The sequence below is a fragment of the Trifolium pratense genome, linkage group LG4, assembly GCF_020283565.1.
Source record: "Trifolium pratense cultivar HEN17-A07 linkage group LG4, ARS_RC_1.1, whole genome shotgun sequence".
Taxonomy (NCBI): Eukaryota; Viridiplantae; Streptophyta; class Magnoliopsida; order Fabales; family Fabaceae; genus Trifolium; species Trifolium pratense.
In genome coordinates, this window is record NC_060062.1 from 31,466,892 (window position 1) to 31,493,936 (window position 27,045).

Here is a 27,045-nt window from a genome sequence, read left to right on the forward strand (position 1 = left end):
TTAAGGACCAATACTCTTTGGATCGGAGAAAATTCTCCATCAACATACTCCAATGATCGTAATGACCATCGAAGCGGGGAATTGCAGGCTGCACAAAGGTTCCTTCACTCGTCATTTTTGTGTTTGTTTGTTTTCAAGTCACTCAAAGTCTGCAACTTTTATATAATATCAGGCCCCAGTGGGAGCTCTGATACCAGATTGTTAGGAACAATAACCGTTAGAGTAAATTATGCAACAATCTGGGAATGACTTGTTTATTGAATTGAAATACTACTAGCTATTAAATAGCCTTTACATACCAAAGAAATAGTAACAACTAAGTGCCACATACATGCTTATCTAAAACGTGGCAATGAGTCAAATAGAAAAAACTACCTGCTACTTAACTTTCCTAGTTAATAGGATTATTCCAAACAAACATAATCTCAAACTAAACATAACATAAAATATCTATCAGCATCTTCGAAACAGTAATCCTCTCTACCGAAGTCATCAAAACATTTCACCTCAACTGTCATTCTAAGCATCGAAACCGTTTCAACCTTTGGATAAAAACTGCAAAATTGCATCCTCTCGAGAATCTCGAACTCCATAGTACGTTTCATGACATTGGGATCATCTTGTGTCCAAGTATTTTCATATTTCCAACACTTGTTGTTCTCAAATTGACGAAACTAACAGTGGTTGATGATATCTCTGTCGATCTTCCCTCTCTTAAGACCCTTCATTTGAATAACGTTTTTTTCGAAATCAAACTCGAGATAATTTCAACAAGCTTCTTAACGGGTGTCCCGTTTTGGAGGATTTGCAAACTCGCGATATTTTCTATATAGAACAAGGCGATGGTGGTGTGGTGTTAGGCTTAAAACCTTATCTAATTTGACTAGAGCCAATATCAGTACATTTGATGTTCCTATTAAAGCAATTCATAATGTCCACTTTTTACAACTCAAAGTAATATACTGATTTCATTGGATGAATATGTTGTTCCCTTCGGATCAATTTATAATGTTGAAATTTCAGTTTCAGAGAATTGATTTTGCCATGAAAAAGGTTTAGTAGTGTCCGTCTATTTTTCATTCATGTGTAATTATCACTTACATTATGTATTGTATTCTATTATATTAATTGTAGATGTTGGGTATGTATCGTGAGCCAGAGATCAAATCCTATTACAGAGACTTTCTTGTACTTCAAAACTTAATCCACCTTGAATTACACTTTCATCATCAGCATCACTGGGAAGATGTAGCGAAAATGCTCCTGACTTGCACCAAGCTTCAAATTCTTTCTACTAAAGGTTTCTTGTGTTTGTTGTCGATTTTAGGTGCGATGCAATTGCGTGGAGCAATACTGCGCCGCAATTGCCGATACGGACTGCAATTTAAAACCTTGATAACACTTATAATAACAAATAAAATATAAAATAAAATAAAATGAGATAGTTTTCAAATTTGATCAGAAATAATTGTTGATTGTATGCTTCTCAACACTTGATTGACCTTCTTATAGTATATTTTCTAATATTAGATAATAACTCTGTGCTTTGTCAAAAAAAAGATAATAACTTTGTGCTACACCTATTTTTATGATTTTAAATTATGAATATTATGTTATTTGATTTCAGTTAGACAAATAGATCAGAGTATTGGAGCTGGGAATATGGCCTTGAAGGGACCATTTTATGTCATTGAGCATTGCAGAGTGAATTGAATCCCTATAAAATTGATAGCCACACAAATTTGATGAAGGTTCATAGATAAACATGGAAGTGGTCATGTTTTGAGCTCAATTTCTTGAACATCCGCAAACAATGAACAAAAGAAAAGTATGAATGAACCACCAATCTCTTGGCAACTTAGAAGCGTCAATTTTTTCTTAAGGTTTTTACATCTCTTTCATAGCTAACCAATTTTCCCATCATTTCCATTCACCCGAATGAGAAAAATAGGTCTGAGATTGTAACAGAGAGTTACCTAAATTGTGAAAGAGTTTGAGAGAGATATTTTGGAAGAGAGAGGAATATGACCAGCCAAAATTTTGAGAGTGAGAAGTTTGAAAGAAGAAAGAAGAAACAAGAGCATAGAGAAGAAGAGGTGTTGTTGGACTAGGGTATGTTTGGCCTGACTTTTTTTGCTCTTATTCTTATTTAGAGATTATGCAAATAACTTATGCAATTTTTATATATTAGGAGTATGAGAGGAGTATGAGAGAGAAGAGAGAAACCGAGATAAGCCTTCGTGATATTAGTGAACAGACTTTTCCTGATATTAAGCATTTTTCTTATTTGAAATTATCTTTCAAATTGGTGATACAAAAAAAATAAAATAATCCTATTTACCGTATTCTAGGTTTAGCGATACAGAAAAAAAAAAAAAACTCCCTCATTCTCTCCCGATTATGGAGAACTCAGCAGACATCGATAGGATCAGCAATTTACCAGATGAGTTACTCTGTCACATACTGTCTTTTCTATCAACCAAACTTGCTTTTACCACCGCCGTTCTTTCTAAGCGGTGGAGGCCACTCTTCAAATTACTCACAACTCTCCGCTTCAACGAAAAATCCTTCTGTAACGAAGAGGCCTTCCCTTGCATCGTCGAAACGGTGATCCTCATTACCAAACTCATCAAAACATTAGACCTCAACTTTCATCCTAGGAATCGCAAGAGTTTCAACCATTGGATCAAAACTGCAAAACAGCATCCTCTCGAGAATCTCGAACTACGTAGCATGCTTCACCACAACAAGAGGATCACCTTGTGGCCAAGTATTTTCATATTTCCAACACTTGTTGTTCTCAAATTGACGAAACTAAAAGTGGTTGATAATATCTCTGTCGATCTTCCCTCTCTTAAGACCCTTCATTTGATTAATGTAATGTTAAAAAATAAGGATAATTTCAACAAGCTTCTTAATGGGTGTCCAATTTTAGAAGATTTGCACACAAACATTTACTATATGGAAGAACAAGGCGAAGGTGTTAGGCTTAAGCCCTTATCCAAATTGATGAGTGCCAATTTCAGTAGTACACTTGATGTTCCTATTAAAGCAATTCAAAATGTCCATTTTTTACAATTTAAGGTAATTAAAGTACTGATTTTAATATCAATTCATAATGTTCATATGTTCCCTTTTGAGCTATTTTAATACTCTAACTTTTAAATGCAGATTTTGGGGATGTCTCTTGAGCCAAAGATAAATTCGTATTATAGTGACTTTCTTTTACTTCAAAACTTAATCCACCTTGAATTACACTTTTATCACATGCATCAGTGGGACGATGTCGTGGAATTGCTCCTGACTTGCACCAAGCTTCAAATTCTTTCTATTAAGCTTAAGGTTTCTTGTGTTTGTTGTGGATTTTAGGTTCTTCTTTTCTTTTTCTTTTTTTTGTTTCATAAATCTTATTTTGGTATATGTTTTGCAGTGGTCATACTTATCCAACAAAGATTTGGATATAAACCCAAATGTTGTTCCTAAGTGCATTTCTTCTCACCTCAGATCATGTACTTTAAACTATGAGGGCTTCAAAGATCAAATTCAATTTGCAACATATATTTTAGAGAATGCCCCACTTTTACGAGTCATGAAGATCACCGTTGCTGAAAAATTTTCAAGTCAGGGAGATTTATATGAATTAGAATCGTGTCCAAGGATTTCTTCCGAATGTGAACTTTCAATTAGTGTCACCTAGTTTCTTAATATTTATCGTTTTCGTTAGTTTTTACATATGCAACTTCTAGATTTCCGTAGTTTGACGGAGGTAGGATTGTCTCCTTAAACAAATGAACATGAACAACAATTTTTATTAATTTGATGGTGAACTGCAATTGCAGTGGAAGAACTACGCAGTATGCACTATATTTTATTATCTGTTGCTAGACATATTATTATCTTATTGCATTGTTTAGATTATACTAATCTCTCGATATTTCAGAAATCGCTAACCAGACTTTTGCTACTGATAAATTTAATTAATAGCTCTAAGGAAACCAACTATCTATAAGCTACCATGTATATATCATGATGAGCGCAAGACCTATCAAGCTGATAGGCGCAGCTTAGACTCAATTTGTTGTAATTGAAAGGTGTTTCAATATGAATACATGTTTTAATCAATAACACTTCTATGAAAATGACTTGTTATTTTAGCATGTGTATTTGGCATTAAAAATGTGCTAACTCCACCACATTATAATCAAAATTATGGAAATAGTGAGCACCTTTACTGTTTTATTAAGATCAAGGGTTTGTGCTTGTCCAATAGTAGACTGTAGAAGCGGAAGGTTACTAAATATTTTCTTCTGGTTGAAGAATATTTTAATGACTACTTTTATGTGGGAGTGGATTTATTTATAAAAGTTTGTGCACTATGCTACTGTTAGACTTCTTATTAGAGTACAATATATACTTAATGGATGTAGGCCGCTTGCTAGTTATTTTCGGGTGTTTCCTTGCATACTTATATGTTAAAATTAGAATTACAGACTACAATATGTTACTATGGGAACATAATGTTTGTTAAAATGAAAAAAGAATAAAAAAATATTGGGGACGGTCCTCTTCATGTCGTCAATCCACTTGTTATACCGTTGTTTTTGTCAAAACAAAAGCTAGTTTAAATTGAATTTGACAAAATGAATAAAAGTAAAAATGCAGAAACTTTATGTGTAAGGCAAGTTAAGAACTTGAAAGATAAATTGCGTTCGAATGTAACAATTTTACATTAGATAGTTTACATAATCTTACATTTGGCCTTGGATATTCGTTTCTCTCTTTTACGCGGATGCTTTGAATATTTGGTAAGTTTTTTTCTGTATGTGATTTGTAACCCCGATTTCAAATAATGAAACCAATATATATATTGAAATTCTCCATTCTCCCGCGCGATGTTTGGAAAAGAATGGAGGAAGGACGTTGTCTCCGTGACAGACGGGGTCCGACGGCAGCGGCAAAAGCAAGAGGAGATGAGGCGATCGAAGATGGAACGGAACAACTAAAGAAAAAGAAGACAACCAGGCTATTTTTTACTTTTTGTTAAAACAAATAAAACAAATACTTAATTATACTGTTTTAACATATACTCATTATATTAGGCGTGTTCAGGTGTCGGACACTCATTATATTAGGCGTGTTCAGGTGTCGGACACTGACATATGATTATATTTTGCTCTTTCAACTTCCTGCTAATTACATCCATATGACTGCTAACCCTTTTTCAGACTAGTTTTTACTTCAACACATAAACAACTTCAGTCCATTATGTGATGTAGATCTGATGTGTTAGCATATGTGCTGGAACCGCTCTAACAAAACAGAGTGACTATCAAATGAGAGTGCAAAGTTGCAATATTAGAAACAACTTAAAGATAAAATAAACTATCATGTAATATATGGTAGCATATAGATAGTTTATTTCAGAAAAATAGAGAGATTAATATAATCTAAACAATTCAATAAGTTAATATGTCCAGCCACTTATTAAAAAAAATAATATGTCCAGCCAATAATAAAAATATAGTGTATACGAAGCAGTTCTTCCACAGCAATGGCGGTTCACCGTCAAATTAGATCATAATAAAAATTGTTGCTCATGTTCATTTATTTGAAGAGACAATCCTACCTCCATCAAACTGTTGGCGCAGCTGAAGCTTTTGGCTTTGATCACTTTGGCCTGCACAGGCCTCACAAACCAGCAGTCAAGCAAGGAATCTCGCGCGCGCTGCACTGTCACTCTGGCCTTGCCTATGAGCACACTTTCTGCAGGATCTGCTTTTCCTTGTTGCTGCAACAATGGTGAATAGTTTTGGAAGAAAGAAACACACGATTTACAGAGGAGAAGGAAGAAGAAGATTAGAGAAAATAGGAGTCAGTTTTATTCATCCTCAATGGGGAAAGAAAAGTTGATTACAATCACTAATCATGACACTAGTAGAAAAATGACATATTACATAAGCATTTTACATCTGAGGAACATATGTCAGATGTGAAAAGCTATATGGAGTAGTCTTTCCATCTGGTTTCAATATCCACAGATGTAAAAAATATATATACAAAACATTTTATATCTGGTTTCAATGTACCAGAAGCATAACTGAACGCGGTGGCAATCCTGTAATTATGGCGAAAATTATCTAAAATATAAATATATCTGGCTATATATAGCCACAGATGTAAAAAGTCAGTATGAATAAAAAAAAAAAAAATTTAGAACCAAGTAAAAGAAAGGCAAATCTTATCTTCTCACCAAACACATCTTACGCGATATCACCAAACACCATCTTCTCCAAATCGATCGAACCCAGCTGCAACCCCAAATCGACTCTCCGCCGTCTCCCTCTCTCACTCTCAGCCGTCCTCTCTCTCTCTCTCTCTCTCTCTCTCTCTCACTCTCATCCGTCCTCTCTCTCACTCGTAATCTCCAACCCTAGCTCTAAATCAAACCTTCTCTCACTCGCAAGGGAAACGCAGCATCGCAAACCGTCAACTCATCCTTCAACCGTGACGATCCCGATATCAATTGGCGATTCTCCCTAAATCTCAAACCCCAGTATGGATTCGTCCCCAAATCCTTAACCCAGTGTCGATTCATCCCCAAATTCCATACATCAGTTCGCGCAAAATCTCTTGAAGAATTGGTACCACCATCGAAGGTTCATTCTTCCACTTCAACCGATTTCGTCGATGCCGATTCGCCGATTCTTCGTTCGTCAAAGGTAACCATTTGTTCTAATGCACTTTGGTTGTTCTAAAGTTATTATTTATTTTTTTTGTTTTGATTTTTCTGTTGTTGTGCCTCCTCACTGTGATTTACTTTGTTTTAATGTCCTGTTTGTTGTTGCATTTTTTATGGTTACTATCTATGGTGTGGAAAGTCTATCCTCTGCTCTTTAGTTTGGAAGTGATGTTGGTGAAGCCTTGGAACCACAACGAAAGCTTCAGTTTGGAGTGTTTGAATGTGACATGCTAAAGTGTGAGGGAGTTATAGAAGAGTTTCTTTTAGAAGTGTAAGATTGTTAAAATTGTCCTTTCTAATAACAGGATGTATAGTTCTTTATAGAGGAGTTTTGTATTTCCATTACATGAGCTTAGTCATGTTTTTATGAGGAACTGTTTCTTAGTTGATTTTAGGTGTCTTCGTTTTGGAATTCCTCTAGCATACATGTTTGTTTTAGGAGACTCACAAGATTCATATTGTTTTTGTATGTCCTATCTTTTGCTTCTTACTTTGTTTCTTATTTGGTTCTAAACTCACTTTGTATGCTACTAGTCTCGAGAGTATAATGAAAGGATAAGAAAACGAAGAAGAAAATTTCAATTACTATACTTTTATGTGATGTGTCACTATCCAATAACCAAATACTTAATTAAGATATTGAATGCTTCACTGGCCATCATTATATAAATCAATTTTATGTGTGAATAAAAGTTCTTAAGAATTAATGTATTGTTAAAGCTTTCTTAGGAATTTATGTTATTTGTTTCTTAAAAAGCATTTGGACTAGTAATCCTTATCATGAAAGAGTAGTATATGCAGAACTACATCACCTATATAGTGTGTCTATTTGTGATTTCCAGCTGCTAATGTATTCTTGTGGAAGTGTAGAAACTGTGGTTTTTTTCTGATTCATGTTTATAATGTACCAATTTACTTGTTCAAATGTCAATTTTATGTTTTCAAATATTTAATATATGGTTTCTCATAAATTTTTTCATGTGATTTGTGATTTTTTTTTTTATAGATATTTTGGAATGAAAGTGAGTTGGAGATGATTGGTCAAAGTTCAGATTATCAGAAAACTATTTACCAAAAGTCTCAAATGCAAAAGGACTTTTTGGCCATCAGGTCTGTGAGTACTTTGCATACTTAGCTTGTTTCTTCAATGCATAAGTTGTTTTGATCAATTTTAGTTTGAATTATTGTTTTGTTTTATCATATAGTATTATAGTAAGTGAAGATGATGTTCGTTCCATCTGTGTCAAGGCATAATATTATCCATGTTTGCATGTAGTTGTAGTTATGCAGTTTGCTAGAGTAATCTTATATTAATTATCGATCTTGTGTTGGGTGGTTTTTTCTTCAATACACTATATGCAGGCTATTTTCTCTTTTCATTCTTTAGCTTCGAAGAAAATTTCAATTTTGGGTTTCATTGTTTTTCACTATGTGATCAATTTTGAAGAACAAAGATTGGCCTTTTAGATTTCTTGTTTTTCTTCTATTGACTATTGTTGTTGATTTTGATTGTTGATGATCATCATGGAGAATTATTCAAGAAGTGGTGTTCATGATTTTACTATGGCTTTAAGAAAAGCTGAAGAAACAAGTAAGTTTTCAATTTTCATTTTACCCTCAATTCATTCTTTTTCTTTATTATAATGTTTCAATGTTACAATGTTACAATGTTAATTTGAATTTCTAAACCCTGAATGAATGATTATGATGATCATGTTTTCATAGAGTGAACGCTGAATGAATTTCTTAACCCCGAATGAACGCTTTTATTTGATATAATTTTTATAGTCTCTGAATGAATAAAAATTACAAAAACATCCTCAAATATATTTATCTAGTTTTACTGCAAAAGCTGAAACTTCAATATTATTGTTTTAGATAATTAATATATAAATGGCTCAAGACTAATGTTTAGTACTAGTTGTTATGCTTCCCATGTTGCTGCATTTTGATTTGGTTGGTTACTCTAGAAAAATTGAAATATTTGATGGTTGGATATATATTATCTATCGTCTTTATAGTTAACTAACTCTGTTTGGCCAAACTGGTTACAATTAGTGGTGTAATAGGAGCTACACTAGTTTTATTTTATAGTCAACTTATGAAACTAAAATTTTGCAGTGTGGTTAGTTGTATCAGTTGAGGATGCGTACAATTTCATGATGAATTGGCTTACAAAGGCTCCCACAGTTTATGGGATTTTTCATAGCAAGAGAAAGCTATGTTGGTAAGGGTAAGTGTTTAATTTGAATTCGGTTAGTATGTTTTTTAGAATTGTTTATGCTCTGCGTAGTATTTAAACTTCTGATTGAAGGAGTACCGATATGTGTCGGCGATACAACACCTACACCGTTAATGGTTATATTGAATCACTTTTATTTTCTTTTATAATGCTTTGTTTTATATGCTAGCTTGTTTTAGGACATTGATGCAGAAGACTTTGGATACTCTAGGATATAGACTTTGGATACTCTAGGATATAGATTGATGCAGGTAATTTCGATTTCTGCTGTCCCATGGATTGTTCTTCGAGTGTGCCTGTTTTCAGATGTTATTACTTGCTTGCTATGTTCTAAGGAGCTGTATGATTTGCGAGACCGCTGGGCAACTTGTTTTCTTGACCTATATAATCCTGAGGTAGATTATGATGACGCCGATGAGAAATATTAGGAGCTAGCTAGCTAGTTTGTGTGAAGTTACAATGGATTAGTATTAATTATGATGATGTTTTGATTTGTATTTTGGATGAATTAGTATTAATTATTATGATGTTTTGTATTTTGGATTTCAATGGTTGTACTTTAATGACATTATTACTATATATATATATATGTTAAATGTTGAATTTGGCTATGGATGTTGAATGTTGAATTTTAGTATTATGTTCTTGATGCAAGTTATGTTATATTGTTGGCATTGTGGGTTAGATTTTTTTAATAATAAAAAAAAGATTTAAAATGTATATAAAAAAAAGCAGGTTTTTGGAAAAAAAATTAAATAAAGTTAAGATTTCACATCAGGTGGACTTGGTCAGATGTAAAAGGTCCAATTTAATTTTAAAAAAATAATATTTGATTTTCGCCTTGGTCTGAGGTAAAAAGTGTTTTTTTACATCTGACTACGCCAGATGTAAAACGTATATACTTACTAAGTCTCGTGCGCCTACATCTGACATTTTTCAGATGTAAAAAGTGATTTTCGCCAGATGTAAAAAAGCTTTTTTCTACTAGTGTGAGCCTTATTTATACTAACACTAGATCATCACATTTTGATGATTCTCCTAGGCTCTAACCACTTTAACAACTCCCTAACTGACTCTAAAACAATTTAACAACCTAGGTGAAACAAACACTAACTGAATCTAACAAACTCTATTAACAAACTAACTAACTTGCATCTCAAGTAATTAGTTATTCCTTCACTTTTGGCCAGCTTGCACACCAAGTCAGCTCACACAACATGGATTAATCATCTAAGGCCTTCTTAGATTTAACACACCCCCTTAATTCATGTTGTCCACTGTCTCAATTCCCATTTCACTTCTCAATTTTTCAAATACCTGTGTTGTTACAGCCTTGGTTAACAAGTCTGCAACTTGCTCATCACTTCTGCAGTGCATTAGGGCCAAGTTACCATTGCTTACCTGCTCTCTTAAGTAATGGAACCTTAGCTCTATATGCTTGCTTCTTCCATGAGCAATAGGGTTCTTTGCAAGATTGATAGCAGACACAATATCAATCTTCAAAGTAACAGTTTCACACTTGTCTTGACTGATCTCTTCAATTAGGTTTTTCAACCAAATAGCTTGACAAGTGCTGAGTGATGCTGCTATGTATTCAGCCTCACATGAGGATAAGGCTACTACAGGTTCCTTTTTTGAACACCATGATATTGGTGATCCACCATAGAAAAACATATAGCCAGCTGTTGATTTTCTATCTTCATGATCACCACACCAATTTGAATCTGTATAGCCCACTAGCTTGCATTCTCTGTCTCTGTCACTTGCAGGGAACATAATACCATAGTTTATAGTCCCTTTCACATATCTAAGTATCCTTTTTACTGCAATCATGTGTGAACTTTTAGGCCTTTCCATAAACCTGCTAGCAATCCCTACACTGTAAGCCAAGTCTGGCCTTGTATTGCACAAATACCTCAGAGAACCAATCAGCTTTCTATAGAATGTAGGGTCTACATCCTCTTCTTCTGCACACTTAGTTAGCTGTGACCTTGGCTCAGCAGGTGACAATGCAACATTGCATTTGTCCATCTCAAATTTCTTCAAAATCTCTGATGCATATCTAGTCTGATGCATTAAGATTCCTTGCTCATTCCTCAGAAACACTACTAGAAAAATCTTAAATACCGACGGGAGAAATCTGTCTCTAAAATACAAATATTCGGTCACTAAGCATGTTAGAGACAGAATTAGAGACAGATTTGATTCTGTCTTTAATTTCCTCGTCTCTAAACTATCAGAGACGGATTTTATATTCCGTCTCTGATTGGAGACCGAATCTATTCGTCACTAACAAATAAATATCTGTCACTAAACATTGAATTCAAAATACAATAAATCCGTCTCTATTAGAGACAGAATTGTCCGTCTCTGAATTTAAAAAATTCTGTCTCCATAGAGACAAATATTTTCGGTCTCTAATTAGTTAATAAATTATTATTTTTTTGTCTATTTAGCAATTAAAGGCTTATACAATTTTTTAAATATTAATTTTTATTTTCTATATATAATTCATATAATTCTAGAATGTGAAAAAATCAAATTTTGATCAACACCAAATTTATAAAATTTGTAACATTAACATAAAAATTTGTCGTTCTTACAAAGTATCAAGTGCACTACTGCGGCACTACATAGTATCAAAAATACATAACGAAAAGTAACTAAAGCTAATTCGTCGGAATATAATTAGCTTCTAGTCTTCATCTCTTCTATCTTCATCAATGTGTGGACTTGGATAATTTGTTTGGCCTTGAACCTATCGAAAAAAAAAATATATATATATATATATATATATATAAGTTATAAACTCAACTTAATAGATGTCATCAACTAAAAACAAGCTATTTTATTTTTAGTCCAATCTAACCACAACCATGTATCATAAATTATATTCAAGCTAAGTCTCAGTGCTGCAAGATAAAAACATAAGTTATCTTATTTTGGCAACCTTGTAAACCATAAGTACAAAGCATGCCTACGTGGGTCACAAATGCAAAAACAAATGGCATTATACAAAGTATCAACTACAGCATAATATCCAAACCAATTGCAAGACTTAACTTACCTAGCTAGTAGAAGCTTAATCCAACATATAAAGTTTCTAGCTCCTGACTTACATAGTCTATGTCATCTCTAGATTGATCCCTGTGAAGTGTCTTTATAAGCTCTAATTCATTTATGTATCTTTTACATCACTTTCGGTTTAACCTGTATATTAAATAGCAAATAATTAAAGTCTAGAATCATAAAATAGTGTCAATTTTATAAAGTATTTTTCATCCACAACAATTACAACTTACATTTTTGTGATAATCAATTGGTAACTAAAGAGCATCCCATCAAACAAGTAATGAGCAAATCAAGTGTTTCAACTCTTCTTGAGTACTAGAACAATGCTAGTATGTGTTCTAATGAGAAGCTGAACATGTAAAAGTAACTAAGTTATTTCATCTGAGGCATAGTGAGTATCAAGTGTTCTATATTTAAAGTTAAAATATAACCCTTGACCAAAAAAAAAAGAAGTTAAAATACAACTATTGATGTCATTAAAATAAAGAAAAGGAGAACTTAAAATTGACACTACAAGAAAATAAGTTATCTTTATTCTTACTCTCATTGACTTTGAAATAAGGGGTATATCTAATATATAGTATACATAGTTCATTGTTTCATATTGATTGTGGCTTGGTAACTTTTGAGTCAGTTAGAAAAGCCTAAAAAGGCTCAACAAGACAACACCACCTGCTAAACAAAACTACAATAGTAACCACCCTAAACCAGCACTAATAGAGCCTAAAATCCAACGGATAACCGCAAAAACCAGATCAGAAGAAAAACAAACAACAATCCCTAACGCGTAACAACAAAAACCAATACATGAGAACCCTGCCATAACACCAAAACTGAAACTACCCTGCACCAGAAACAAAACAACAATGATCCAGAAACAATAGAGAAAATGCAGGAAAAACGCGGATCAGACATCAACATTTGGGCAACAAAATACATCCTCCACTAAATTTTGTCTTCCAAAACAGTACACTTGGTCCCAAGATCACCCAAAGTATAAAAAAAACTACACACATAGTTAAAAATGAAAGAAAAAAAATCAAAACCTAACTAAAATCAAAACCGCACAATATGAGTCTATGCAACAAAACTATAAAGTTGATTTTACTAAAGGTGAAGCACATGATGGCCCATACTTAATTACCCTTTAAAAAATGCACAAACACTATATACACACAAAGATGTTCGGTTTATATTATTTTGAATCTTTTTTTTTTATTTCTCTTTGTTGTCTCAAATAATAACTATACTAAACATATTGAAAGCAAATGGAACTAATGAAGCTATACAACTCAAATGTATAAAAAAAAGAGTCTTCTTCATCCACCCGGAGAAGATGTCATTGTTACCTTCATATTCTAAATTTTCCCAAAAGGAATATTTATACCTTATGTTTTCCAGATTGCAGCAGTTGCTTAGTAAGCAATATTTTCTTGCCATCACACAACATTAATATCTTCTTTTGCACTAGAGGACCTCCTATTATATATTATCTTGCCATCTTCCCCTAAGTTCAGAAGCAATAGCTGCAAAGGTAAAATATTCATAGCATAAGATAATAGCAGTAAAATTAAATAACAAGGACCATACCGGGAGAACGCAAATAATAAAATGTACATTCATCAGGAATCATGCTTAGGATCTTTTCATATCTCTCCTCAGTAGCAAGTAAGTTTTGATTAGTAAGCAATATTTTCTCAAAATAGTCCTTGAGAACATTGGTGTATGAAGTCCTGGAAAAATATAACACTGATTAGGATATGAAATAAGCATCAGAAAGTTGGTTAGTCATTCATCTCAAGACTTACGCCAAGAAAGGATGAAGCGCAGCACCCATCAAGGAAACCTTGTTATGACTTTTTTCATTGCCCTGGACAAAACATGAAATCAACAAACATCAATACAAGTATTGACAAACAGATTCAGATTGCCATTGTGTGCAGTCAATTAGTATCTACCTCTAACTTGATATTGTTGTGACTGCATTAACTGCATCAACCATTGACAAACCCACCACTTGTTACTAAGGATAATACCTTGTAAACACGAAAATAGTCAGCAATAGAAGCTCTTTGCTCGTTAGTCAACCTGCAATAGTAAAGATAGTATAATCGAATCAATGTCAACGTGTACTACATGCAGGTGAAGCAAATATTAGAACTTTTGATGGTCTAGTGTCTAGCCTTCTTGCCTTCCCATCACACACCCAACAATGAACACCTCTACGTCCACTATAGACCCAGAGTATGTGCTTAAAACCAAAGTCATCTGAAACAGTAGTTCCAAAGCAGAATACACAACAATCAGTGACGTGACACAGTGTGAAGATTAGATTTTTCAAACGTCAAATAACACGATTTCAATAGTTGGCCAGATAGGTTCAATCTGATAAAGTTAGAATTGGTGATTTTACAGCAAGTTGGATATTACTCTACATCCTTCCCAATCTATTTTAACCATCCTAAAATGAAAAAGAGGAATCAGAAGATAAAAGCTTGATTTGGATATCATAGAGACTCACGGGTGGATGAAGAAGACTCCTTGGTGTCGCTGAAAAACAATAATAAATTAACATAAAGAAGCTTATAGAAAAAAAAACCAACAAATCTGAAATAACTCAGAAAGAGAAAACCTATATAAACTCCAAACCTCTAAATCTGATGAAAAAAGATTATAGAACCTGAAACAACACAGAAAAACAAATTCCAGCAAATAAAAAATTAACGAAAATCAAAACCTCCAAATTTGAGTTTACATAATAACAAAACTATAAAGATTTGAGATTCAACAATACCTTTTGAGACGGACTAGTATGCATAGAAAGAAAACCTAGCAAGCGGAATTGGAAACAATCCATAAAGAGAAGAATGATTAGGGTCGGAAACAAGGACGAAATAAACGATTTGGGATTAGGGTTAATGGATTTCTTCATGATTTTAGTGTTTTTATTTTTAGGGTATAACTGCAAACTCGAAATCATGATTTGTTCATGATTTGTGCAACTGATTTGAGTTTACGATTGATTTGGAAAATAAAAAACAAAAGAGGGAAGAGATGAAATATGGGCGCGAGTGAAAATTTTGGAGATTGAAAATATCGCCCGCGTTGCTTTGCCACAATTTCAACCTTTGTCAATTTTCCTTTTTTTTCTTTTTTTTTTTTACGGTTAAAAAAATTATTTATAGTATATTTAAGTTTATTATTATATTAAGATAAAAAAAATTATTTATAAATCTAGTTTTATTTTTTGTCAAGAAAAAAAGAGTGGATTTTTTTTTGTTACAAAATTAAGAGTGAATTTGTTTTAGATTTTTTTTTTGGTATTGAAAAAATTATTATTTTAAAATAGTGTATGTGATAGGATTTTATTTTTAATCATATCGTCTTTAATCTGTTTTGATTATATTTTTAATCATATCGTCTTTTTTGTATTTATCTCTATATTTTTTTTTATTTATCTTATATTTTTAGTGAAATTTTGTTCCAAACAATAATTTGTTTTGTTTCTATTTTTAAGCATATTATATATTTTTTTGTATTTATCTTATATTCTTTCTATTTTTTTGTATTTATCTTATAATTTTTTATTTTTTTAGGGAAATTACAATAAAAGATATAAAACTTGCAACATGGTTAAAAGTAATAAGGATAAATTAGTAACTTTGTTGGTAATCGATTTTAATATATTACCAATAGATAATTTTATGATGGTAAAGAAATGAAAAGTATCTTTAGAATTTTTTAGAAATCTCTAAATTATAAGAGAAGGTGAAAAACAAAACATCAAGAAACCTAAGAGAAAAGCATTACCTCCGAATTGTGATCGGAGGAGGTAAGAATCGTGACTGGCGGTGATGATAACGTGTGGTGGAAATTGAAATCATGACTAGCAGATTGAGTTTGAGCGGCGGAGACGACGTAGAGAAAAGGGACTGAGTTCGTGAGCGTTAAGTCATTGTGAAGAGAAAAGGAAAATTGTGACTCAGGAAAATGTGTTTTAAAACATTAAAAAAAATATTATTATAAGAAAAATCATTTTGTTTAAAATTTTGGGCGGACAAAAAAAATTTGGCGGGATGAATTTTCAATGTTATTTCATTTATAGAGACGGATTCCAGAGACGGGTTAATTCAGAGACGAATAAATTCTGTCTCTGACAAATGTTTGACTATTTTAATATCAAGTTGACTAATTAGAGACAGATATAGAGACGAAATTATTAGACACTGCAAAAATCTGTCTCTAATTTCCGTCTCCAACTATTGATTTTCAATTATAATTATAAAAATGATAAAGTAGAGACGGATTTAGAGACAAAACTTTGTTGAGACAGAAATTTCCGTCTCTAAAATCCGTGACTAATACATATATTTTAATTTCGGTGTCTAACTACTTTTTTCCGTCTCCAATTTTGTCTCTATTAGAGAAGAAATAAATTTCGTCTCTAAATTCCGTCGGTATTTAAACTTTTTCTAGTAGTGAAACTCAATGCCTAGAAAATATGTCATGAGGCCTAAATCTGTCATTTCAAACTCTTCCTTCAAGTCACCCTTGAACTCACTAATATAAGAATCATTGCTTCCTGTGATGAGCAAATCATCTACATATAGGCAAATTATAATGACTCCCTTTGCAGCATCTTTCTTGACATACACTCCATGTTCTGTGACACATTTCTTAAACCCTATTTCATTTAAGAACTTGTCAATCCTTTTGTTCCAGGCTCTTGGAGCTTGTTTCAGACCATAGAGTGCCTTCTTAAGCTTATACACTTTAAGCTCTTGACCTTTCACTTCATAACCAGGTGGCTGGGCAACATATACTTCCTCTTCTATAGGACCATTCAGAAAAGCTGACTTCACATCCATTTGATACATTGGGCAATCATTTAGGTTAGCAAGAGCAGTTACTAACCTAATTGTTTCCATTCTAGTAACAGGTGCAAACACTTCATCATAGTCAATACCTTCTTTCTGAAGAAATCCCTTTGCCACTAGCCTTGCTTTGTATCTGGTTATCTCACCCTTTGAGTTCACTTTCAGCTTGTAAACCCACTTCACATCTATTGCTTTCTTTCTCTGTGGTAGATCCACCAGCTCCCATGTTTGATTGCTTTCAATTGAATCCAATTCTTCTTTCATAGCACCTCTCCACTTTTCACTTTGTAGAGCACTATGCACATCAATTGGTTCAGATTCAGCCATGAATGCTAAATGGATCAACTCACCATCATTATTCACTTGACCATCTGAGTTCATTTCACATTCTTGTAGTCTTGCTGGCAGAACTCTAGGCCTGTTTGATCTCCTCACCTCAGAAAATGGTTGATTTACTTGTTCTTCACTAATCTCTTCAATCATCACACTAGTTGACTTCTTTCTGTCATTAGTGTTCCAGTCCCATTCCTTAAGCTCATCAATTATTACATCTCTGCTGATCACCACATTGTTGTTGATTGGATCATAAAGTTTGTAACCTCCAGTTGAGTGATAACCAACCAATATCATCATTGTTGACTTATCATCCAGCTTCTTCCTCAATTGATCAGGTGTGTGTTTGAAGACTAGTGAACCAAACACTCTCATATGATTCACATTTGGCTTGTGTCCTGACCAACATTCTTCTGGTGATACCCTTCAATCTCTTTGTAGGGCACCTATTCAATGTATAAGTAGCAGTAGAAACTGCTTCACCCCATAACTCCTTAGGTAAATGCTTTCCCTTCAACATACACCTCACCATATCCATTATTGTTCTATTTTTTCTTTCAGCAGTCCCATTTTGCTGTGGAGTATATGGTGGGACTATGTCATGCACAATGCCTTCATTATCACAGAATTTTGCAAATTCATGTGATACATACTCTCCACCCCCATCTGTTCTTAGGGTTTTGAGCCTTTTACCACTTTGCCTTTCAACTGTAGCTTTAAATTTCTTAAAAATTTCAAACACATCACTTTTCTTACTTATTGAGTAAGTCCATAGTTTTCTGCTAAAGTCATCTATGAAACTCACAAAGTACCTGTTACCTCCAATTGAGTTCACTTGCATTGGACCACATACATCTGAATACACCACTTCAAGTACACTATTGGTTTTACTTGCTGCATGCTTGCTGAAGCTCCCTCTGTGCTGTTTTGACTGCACACACTCTTCACAAATCTCTTCAGGCACTTGCAGGCTTGGCAAGCCTGTCACCATCTTTGATTTTTGCAGCAAGCTGAGGTCCTTGAAATTCAAGTGCCCCATTCTATAGTGCCATCTCCACTCTTCTCTGCTTGATGCAGTCATCAAACACTTGTGATTCAGAACATTGAGCCCAATCTTGAATGTCCTATTCTTTGACATTTCAGTTTTTAACATCAAGTTACCTTTAGTGTTGTACACTTTCAGCAACCTATTCTCCATTACAATTCTGTAATCTTTCTCTAGCAATTGGCCTATACTGAGTAGATTACATTTCATACCTAGTATGTACAATACACCAGAAATCACTGAACACTTGCCATCCTTTCTTTTGATTGTTACATCACCAATGGCTTGTACTGCAAGACTGCTATTGTCTGCAAACTTGACATTGTGATTCTGAGTAGCCTTTAGGCTTGTGAACCAATCTTTCCTCCCTGTCATGTGTGTTGTACATCCAGTGTCAAGATACCATTTCTCTTGAAGATCACTTTCATCCTTTGTAGTTACAAGAATCATAACTGAGCCTTCATCATCATCATCATTTCTAGCAATTTTGGCCTCAGCATCACTTGATTCCTCTCTGAATTTACATTCATCTGCAAAATGACCATAATTTTGGCAATTATAGCATTGAATGTGTTTCTTATCAAACTTGCCTCTTCCACCTCTGCCACCTCTTCCACCTCTTCCACCTCTTCCACCTCCATTGTAACCACCTCTACCACCATTGAACTGTTTCTTCTGATTTCCACCTCCTCCTTTGATATCTTGATTCTCTTTTCCATTTCCATTCTGATAACTATCTTTTCCCTTATTGCCTTGCCATTTTCCCTTTCCTTTCTTATTCTTGTTACCCTGCTGCACTTGTAATGCTACCTCACCATTGGATTTATCAGAATTTCTCTGATTCATCCTTTGCTCATGTGCTTCTAAAGACCCTTGCAGTTCCTCAACCTTGATAGTGTCAAGATCTTTAGACTCTTCTATTGCAGCTACCACATAGTCAAACTTAGGAGTTAAAGATCTCAGTATCTTTTCAACTCTCATTGTACCAGACACAATTTCACCACATGCTTTCATTTCATTAACTAATTTTGCAATCTTTGTAAAGAACTCACTTACAGTTTCTTTTTCTTCCATTTGTAGCTGTGCAAACTTGCTTCTTAGGGTTTGTAGCTTCACTTTCTTCACCTTCTGATCTCCAGCATAAGCTGTAGCCAAAATATCCCAAGCTTGCTTGGCTGATTCACAATCTCCAACCTTTTCAAAGATATCAGGGCTTACACTTTGATGAATTATGAACAATGCCTTGTAATCTTTCTTCTTCAATTCTTTGTGTTGTGTTCTTTGAACCTCTGTAGCACCTTCTGAGAGTGGTTCCACACCACTAATCACTTGTTCCATCACATCTTGATAATTGAATAGCACTTTCATCTGCTTGCTCCAATTATCATAATTCTTTCCATCCAAAACTGGTAGATTCGCAGGGAATTGACCATTGTTAAAGGTTGCCATGGTTAAAGCACGAACCAGGCTCTTGATGCCAGATGTTGGCGCAGCTGAAGCTTTTGGCTTTGATCACTTTGGCCTGCACAGGCCTCACAAACCAGCAGTCAAGCAAGGAATCTCGCGCGCGCTGCACTGTCACTCTGGCCTTGCCTATGAGCACACTTTCTGCAGGATCTGCTTTTCCTTGTTGCTGCAACAATGGTGAATAGTTTTGGAAGAAAGAAACACACGATTTACAGAGGAGAAGGAAGAAGAAGATTAGAGAAAATAGGAGTCAGTTTTATTCATCCTCAATGGGGAAAGAAAAGTTGATTACAATCACTAATCATGAGCCTTATTTATACTAACACTAGATCATCACATTTTGATGATTCTCCTAGGCTCTAACCACTTTAACAACTCCCTAACTGACTCTAAAACAATTTAACAACCTAGGTGAAACAAACACTAACTGAATCTAACAAACTCTATTAACAAACTAACTAACTTGCATCTCAAGTAATTAGTTATTCCTTCACTTTTGGCCAGCTTGCACACCAAGTCAGCTCACACAACATGGATTAATCATCTAAGGCCTTCTTAGATTTAACACAAACTACCGCCAAAATTCATATTCGGTGAAACTAATCGAAAGTTCACATTCGGTAGAAATCCTCGGACATGATTCTAATTCTTTTAAAGCATCCTGATTTGAACGTGGTTCAGCAAGGGCGTTGATCTTCATGACTCGTAAAAGTGGTGCATTCTTTAAAATATATGTTGCAAATTGACTTCCATCAATCATACCGTATAAGTTTAAAGTACAAGATCTAAGGTGAGAAGAAATGCACTTTGGAATAGATTTTGGGTTTTTCCAAATTCTGTCCAAAGTTTGGTTGTATAAGTCAAACAACTGCAAAACATATACCAAAATAAGATTTATGCAACAAACACAAAGAAAAGAAGGAACAAAAAAATCCACAAAAAACAAAAGAAACCTTAGTAATAGTAAGAATTTGAAGCTTGGAGCAATTTTTGAGCACTTTCATTACATCGTCGTTCCAGTGATGAATGTTATTAAAGCGTAATTCAAGGTGGATTAAGTTTTGAAGTACAAGAAAGTCCCTGTAAAAGGATTTGATCTCTCGGTCGAGGTGCAAACCCTGTAATAGTTTTGAATGTTATTAAACCTTTTTTGAATGGCAAAACCAATCCTTAAATTTCAACATTATAAATTGTTCCAGAGCAAGGTTTTAAATTGCGGTTGCGGTCGCGAATGCTGTTGCAGTTGTTGCGAATGCGGTCATTGCGGTTGCTGTTGCGGCTTGAAATCATTTTGAAATTTCACAAGCTATATAAAATCAAACTACCATGTAACTACACTATTTATCCACCATTGCATAGTCTTAGTTTATTCTATAAACAATAATTTGAATGTATGTAAAATACACCTTGAGAGATTGTTAAAAGTAAGATTTTTCATTAATTTGACAAAAATTAGGATTTGAAGTTCATAAATTTTACTTTTTGGTGAGAAAATTTGAAGGAACATCGCCGAAAACATCTGATGCGGCTTTGATGCGGCTACGATGCGGTTACGATGCGGTTACGATGCGGTTACGATGCGGTTACGATGCGGTTACGATGCGGCCGTACACGTGAATTAAGATCACACCGCAATTGCGGTGCGATGCGGTTGCGGTGGCTACAGCATCAGCAATACTGCGGCCGCAATTGCGGATGCCGACCGCAATTTAAAATGGTGCCTACCAGCACCATCCCTTTGTTCTGAACAGTAAATATCACGAGTTTCCAAATGCTCCAAAATGGGACACCCATTAAGAAGCTTGTTGAAATTGTCCTTAGTTGTGAAATTAACGTAAATCAAACGAAGGGTCTTAAGCGAAGGAAGATCGACAGAGATAAAATCATCAACTTTTAGGCTCGTCAATTTGAGAACAACAAGTTTTGGAAATATGAAATTACTTGGCCGCAAGGTGATCATAAGGTAGTGAAACGTACTACAGAGTTCAAGATTCTCGAGAGGGTGCTGTTTTGCAGCTTTGATCCAATGGTTGAAACGGTAGCTATGTTTAGAATGACAGTTCAGGTGAAATGTTTTGATAAGTTTTGTGGAGAATATGACTTTGTCGACGAAGGAACTGAATGTTATGTCACTCAATGTTATCCAAGCAACGGATTCGTAGTGGAAGTGGAGAGTTGTGAGTAATTTGAAGAGTGGGGTCCACCGCTTCGAGAGAACGGTAGTGGTGAAAGCAACTTTGGTTGGAAGAAAAGAGAGTATGTGACAGAGTAACTCATCCGGTAAATTTTTGGCTTTGTTTGGAGGTTCCCTTATGAATACGGCGGAGCCTTATTTAGGTTTGAGTGATAGATAGGATCTGTTTTGAGAAAAAAAAAAAAACCAATATATAAAGAATAAAAAAAAAACAGATGATATGCTTAAAAATAAAAACAAAATAGATTATAGATTCAAATAAAACAGAACAATCTATAGTCATAAAAATAGCAACAAAACAGATTGATACAATCGACTGAAATAAGATGAATATATTCGTAAAATTAAGAATATAGAAATAGAAACATAAATAATATTTTTCATAAAAAAAAAACAACAATAGACTATTTTTACTTTTATTTTTTGAAAAAAATAAAATATACTATTAAAGATTGATAATAATAATAATAAAGGAGTTGCAAATTAGGCCGTCGAGCAACTCCTCTTGTTCTGGATTTGGCCTAGAAGCCCAACAACTGAGGAGTTGCAAATTAGGCCGTCGAGCAAGGCCAAATGAGGAACAACCCATAAACAGTCTCTACGAGTTAAACGGCCACAACATTCGACGCGTTGTAACGGTCGAACACCGGAATGATGAGCATTAATTGCTCATCATGACTTTTCTAGCTGTTTTCCGGCAGCCACTTGATGGCCAATAATATCAACAAGGGCCTTGGCCCAACACTTGGAAACTATACATACATGCCTCACTACCATTCACAAGGTACCTATTACTACTCAGAGAAAACCTATACTCCACACCAAAACTGACTTGAGCATCGTAGTGTATGTAGGTACACATCCCCCTTCCGTCTCACCGAGGGTATCAACGGAACAACGCCGGCGAAGTCGTCTCTCTGATCCGGTAAGATCGATTTGTAAACCAGTCACCGAGATCGACTCATCGGATTTTGTATTTCTCCGCAGAATTTTAAATTGATAATAACAATTTGCCTTTAAATTTACCTTTAAATCTTAATCCCTCACCGCAACACATGTCAGCCACCATGTCTAATTCATATTTGAAATAAAAAGCACCATTTGTGCTTTGATTTCCATCTCTTGAAATTCTGTTCTACAAAATATATGTTGGATGGGGGATCTGATGAATTGTTATGCGCAGCGTTAATTGACATTGATTTCCTTAAAAAATAAATTGTTTTGTTGCTCTGTTCAGTGTTATGTATAAAAATGGGTATCTCAGAATCAAAACTCGTCATCGTTGTAATTGAATGAGTCGTGGTTCCCACACAATTCCAATAGGTTTTAAATTCGAAGCAAGTGGTGTCGGTTGCCGGCGAATGAAAACTCAGGCGCGTTAGAGAGGTGATTGCGTATTTGCAAGAGTACAAATCCGTCAATTGAGTAATAAAAGATTATCGATCCACATGGATTGCGCGATTATAACGAGAAAATTGTGTCTATGAACATAATGAAATTAACAAACATATTTGGGGGTTTGATTGAGTAGTTTGGTATGGTAAGAAAACGTGCTAATGCAATGATGGAAAAGAGAGGTAGGATTGTCGGAATCACTTAGTCTATAGATATCACATGCAACCAATTATATCGATTTGAATCACTCAAGTGTTACAACTAGATCAACAATATGGTGAATCTCAATCTCTTGACAAATTCACCCTATCCGTTGTTGATACTCCTCTGATCTCTCGGATGAAAGCTACCGACACCGAAGTATTTGAAAACGCGTTGATCGTTCGCTACACTCTATGTTTCAATCTCTCGACCGGAAACACTCAAGTGCTCAATGCAATCAGTTCAGATTTTCAATCAATATTCTCATACGTGATTAAAAACTAAGTTCGTTATAAAGTTGATCAGAAATTATAAAGCATTAAGTAAAGAACTGCATTGGATAATCACTTAAAAGAGTAATTACAAATCAATAAGCATGGTTACATGATCAAACTATATCCTAATTCATCCTAGATCCTACCTCTATGAGGAAGTTAGTTCCTCATAGCTCCTAGATGAACCTCAAGCTCCAACTCCATGGCTATTGCTTCCATCTTGTTGAATATCTTGAAGCTTCCACTTTAATTCCAGGATCGGACCTTCTTGATCGCTCCAAATCTCAGAAAATGTGATGAACTGCAGAAAATTTCCAACCCAATCCAGAAAAATCAGTTTTCCATATATAGTAATTGCAACCACGCCGCGCGTCAGATCCATCACGCCGCGCGTGGTGGCATTTCTTCATCCTACGCTGCGCGTGTAACAGCATCACGTGGCGCGTGATCATAGTCAGAGGCAACTGGACTTCAGCAAGGTTTACTACGCCGCGCGTGATTGGTTCCACGCCCTCGGCGTATTTCAAATCCTCTATCACGCCGCGCGTGATCCTTCCCACGCCGCGCGTGATCACTAGTCAGTGGCCAATCTTCTCAGGTCAGGGTTTCACGCCGCGCGTGGACAGGCCCTACGCCGCGCGTGATCATAGCAGGTTTTTGGGCTCTCTGTGATAAGCATCACGCTGCGCGTGATGGACCACGCCCCCAGCGTGGTTAATTTGCAACCTTTCCTGCATAATTTCCTGCTTTCTTGTATTTCAAGTAACCTTGCTTCTGAGTTGATTTCTCTTGATTTATTGCTTAAAAACTTCTAAAATAAGTCTAATGTTCCTCAAATAAGCATGGATTATGAGAGTGTGACGATACGTCATCAAGAGGGAAGTGAGTGAGTTGGATAATAAGAGGAGTGAGTTATGGAAAACGAGTTAGAAGGAAGTGGGTGAGTCGTTGTTCTGACTTGTGAGTGACTGAGGTTCCGAATGAAAACTCAGGCACGTTAGAGTTTTTTTTAGCATTAACCGGAATGAGGATGGCCTTGATTTGACGTGGATTAAAATTCCATTTGTCATGTTATTAGAGGTAAACAGTAGAACAGTACATAGGGTACTGTTTCTAAGTTTTTCCCTAAAGTTAATTACTATCAAATTTATTATTAATTATCGTAAATATTCCGAATTAAAATTCTAATATTTATTAAAAAATATACACCGGACTATAATTTGTGAAAGTTGCAATGAACTTTGAATCATGGAACTATTTTAATAACTTCTCCAAAGCAGAGGAAGTATGCAATAAGTTTAGAGAAAATTAAACATGACAAACTGTTCAATAAAATATCCTACACTAAAATAAGGATTTTGCATTAGACTATCTACTAAATTTATCAGTAGCATTCTGTAAAAGATATGTTGCAAATTGAAGTACATCTACCTTTTGGTTATGGTATATAGTACATGATTTGAGATGAAAAGAAATGCATCTAGGAACAAAATTTTGGTCTTTCCAATTTCTGGGCAAATTTTTTGTTGTTTGAGTAAGTCAACTGCAAAACAGAGAGACTAAAATAAGATATGTGAAACACACGCGAAGAAAAGAAGGAAACAAAAGAACCCACAAACACAAGAAACCTTATGGAAAGAAAGAATTTAAAGCTTGGGGCAACTGCGAAGCACTTCAAAACTGTTGTAACTGAAAGAATTTGTTGTAACCAACTCTATTGTTTCTCATTGATTAGCAAAAGTGATTACAAGTGATTACAAAGCTTGGCTTATATAGCTTGGCACACAAGCAACACAAATGGGCTTGACACATACTAGGCCCAATGCAAGCTAAGCCCAAAGACACATATACAACTATCAACATATCCTCCCTTAAACTGATTTCTACAAACACAAATACTAAAAATCAGTTTATACACAAAATACTAAACATCAGGTTAAGCACACAAGATCTGCCATTCCCATTTTGCTTCTAAGCTCACAGAATGTATCAAGCTTCAATGGTTTTGTCATAATGTCAGCTAGCTGGTCTTGAGTTCTGCAGTGAACCAGCTCAATGATGCCATCCTTTGCAAGATCTCTAAGGAAGTGAAATCTGACATCAATATGTTTACATCTGCCATGTAAAATAGGGTTTTTTGAAAGCTTGATTGAAGAACTATTATCACAGTTGATGATGGTTGTATTCTTCTGACTTATCCTTAGATGCTTCAACACATTACCAAGCCAAACACACTGGCATGAGCAGGAGGCTGCTGCAACAAATTCTGCTTCAGTAGTGGATAGAGTTACTATAGGCTGCTTTCTTGAAGACCAAGAAATAGCACCACTTCCAAGCATAAACAAATATCCAGATGTACTCTTCCTATCATCTAGATCTCCAGCATAGTCTGAGTCAGTCCAAGCACTTAACTGCAGTTCATCACTAGTTTTCTTGTACAACACTCCATAACCAGCTGTGCCTTTAACATATCTCAGGATTCTTTTCAATGCAGCTTCATGAATCTCTGTTGGTCTATCCATAAATCTAGCTACAAGACACACTGAGAAGGCCAAATCAGGTCTTGTTGCTAGCAAATACATCAGGCTACCAACTATCTGCTTGTATCTTTTCTCATCACTTGCTATTCCTGTTTCATTTTTCACTAACTTGCAACCAGGCACAATTGGACTACTTACTGCATTACAGTTCTCCATGCCAAACTTGCTTAGTATCTCAGAAGCATATTTCATCTGATGGATGAAAATTCCATCATCAGTTTGACAAACCTCCACTCCTAAAAAGTACTTCATTTTTCCCAAATCTGACATTGCAAATCTATTCATCATTGATTGCTTGAAGGTATTGATGTGAACTAGATTGTTACCAGTGACAATCAGATCATCTACATATATACTAACAATGAGACTACCATCATTGTTATCTACCTTCTTGACAAACAAAGTGTGTTCAACAGGACACTTTTCAAATTTTTCACTTAAAAAATGAGCTTCAATCTTGCTATACCAGGCTCTAGGGGCTTGTTTAAGTCCATACAAAGCTTTTCTCAACTTATACACCTGCTTACTGTCACCCTTTAGATAACCTGCTGGTTGTTCTACATAGATGTCTTCAGTCAACTCACCATGTAAGAATGCACTCTTTACATCTAGCTGATAGACACACCATCCCTTGCTTGCAGCCAAAGCTAGCACTGTTCTAATGG

The 27,045-nt window shown here is 34.9% G+C and overlaps 1 protein-coding gene and 2 long non-coding RNA genes across 4 annotated transcripts; 2 read left to right on the top strand and 1 right to left on the bottom strand.

The window, feature by feature from the left end:
* Positions 1-2,400: 2,400 nt before the first annotated feature.
* Positions 2,401-3,697, top strand: LOC123922478 (FBD-associated F-box protein At4g10400-like). The gene is made up of 4 exons (XM_045975194.1): positions 2,401-2,534; positions 2,613-3,084; positions 3,172-3,342; positions 3,431-3,697. Exons 1-4 carry the CDS (start codon positions 2,401-2,403, stop codon positions 3,695-3,697), a joined length of 1,044 nt encoding a protein of 347 aa, XP_045831150.1.
* A 2,701-nt stretch (positions 3,698-6,398) lies between these two features.
* On the top strand, positions 6,399-9,400 carry LOC123924613. The gene is made up of 4 exons (XR_006814787.1): positions 6,399-6,719; positions 6,879-7,010; positions 7,746-8,330; positions 8,861-9,400. It is a non-coding gene; the product is annotated as an uncharacterized LOC123924613 (long non-coding RNA).
* A 2,123-nt stretch (positions 9,401-11,523) lies between these two features.
* LOC123924612 lies at positions 11,524-15,195 on the bottom strand. 2 transcript variants are annotated; one of them, XR_006814786.1, is made up of 10 exons: positions 14,848-15,195; positions 14,703-14,733; positions 14,575-14,603; positions 14,012-14,141; positions 13,862-13,923; positions 13,671-13,786; positions 13,441-13,579; positions 12,284-12,402; positions 12,049-12,191; positions 11,524-11,739 (listed from the first exon to the last, which is right to left on the bottom strand). It is a non-coding gene; the product is annotated as an uncharacterized LOC123924612 (long non-coding RNA). The 2 variants fall into 2 exon arrangements; XR_006814785.1 differs by having other exon boundaries at positions 11,544-11,739; positions 14,012-14,321.
* Between the last annotated feature and the right edge of the window lie 11,850 nt (positions 15,196-27,045).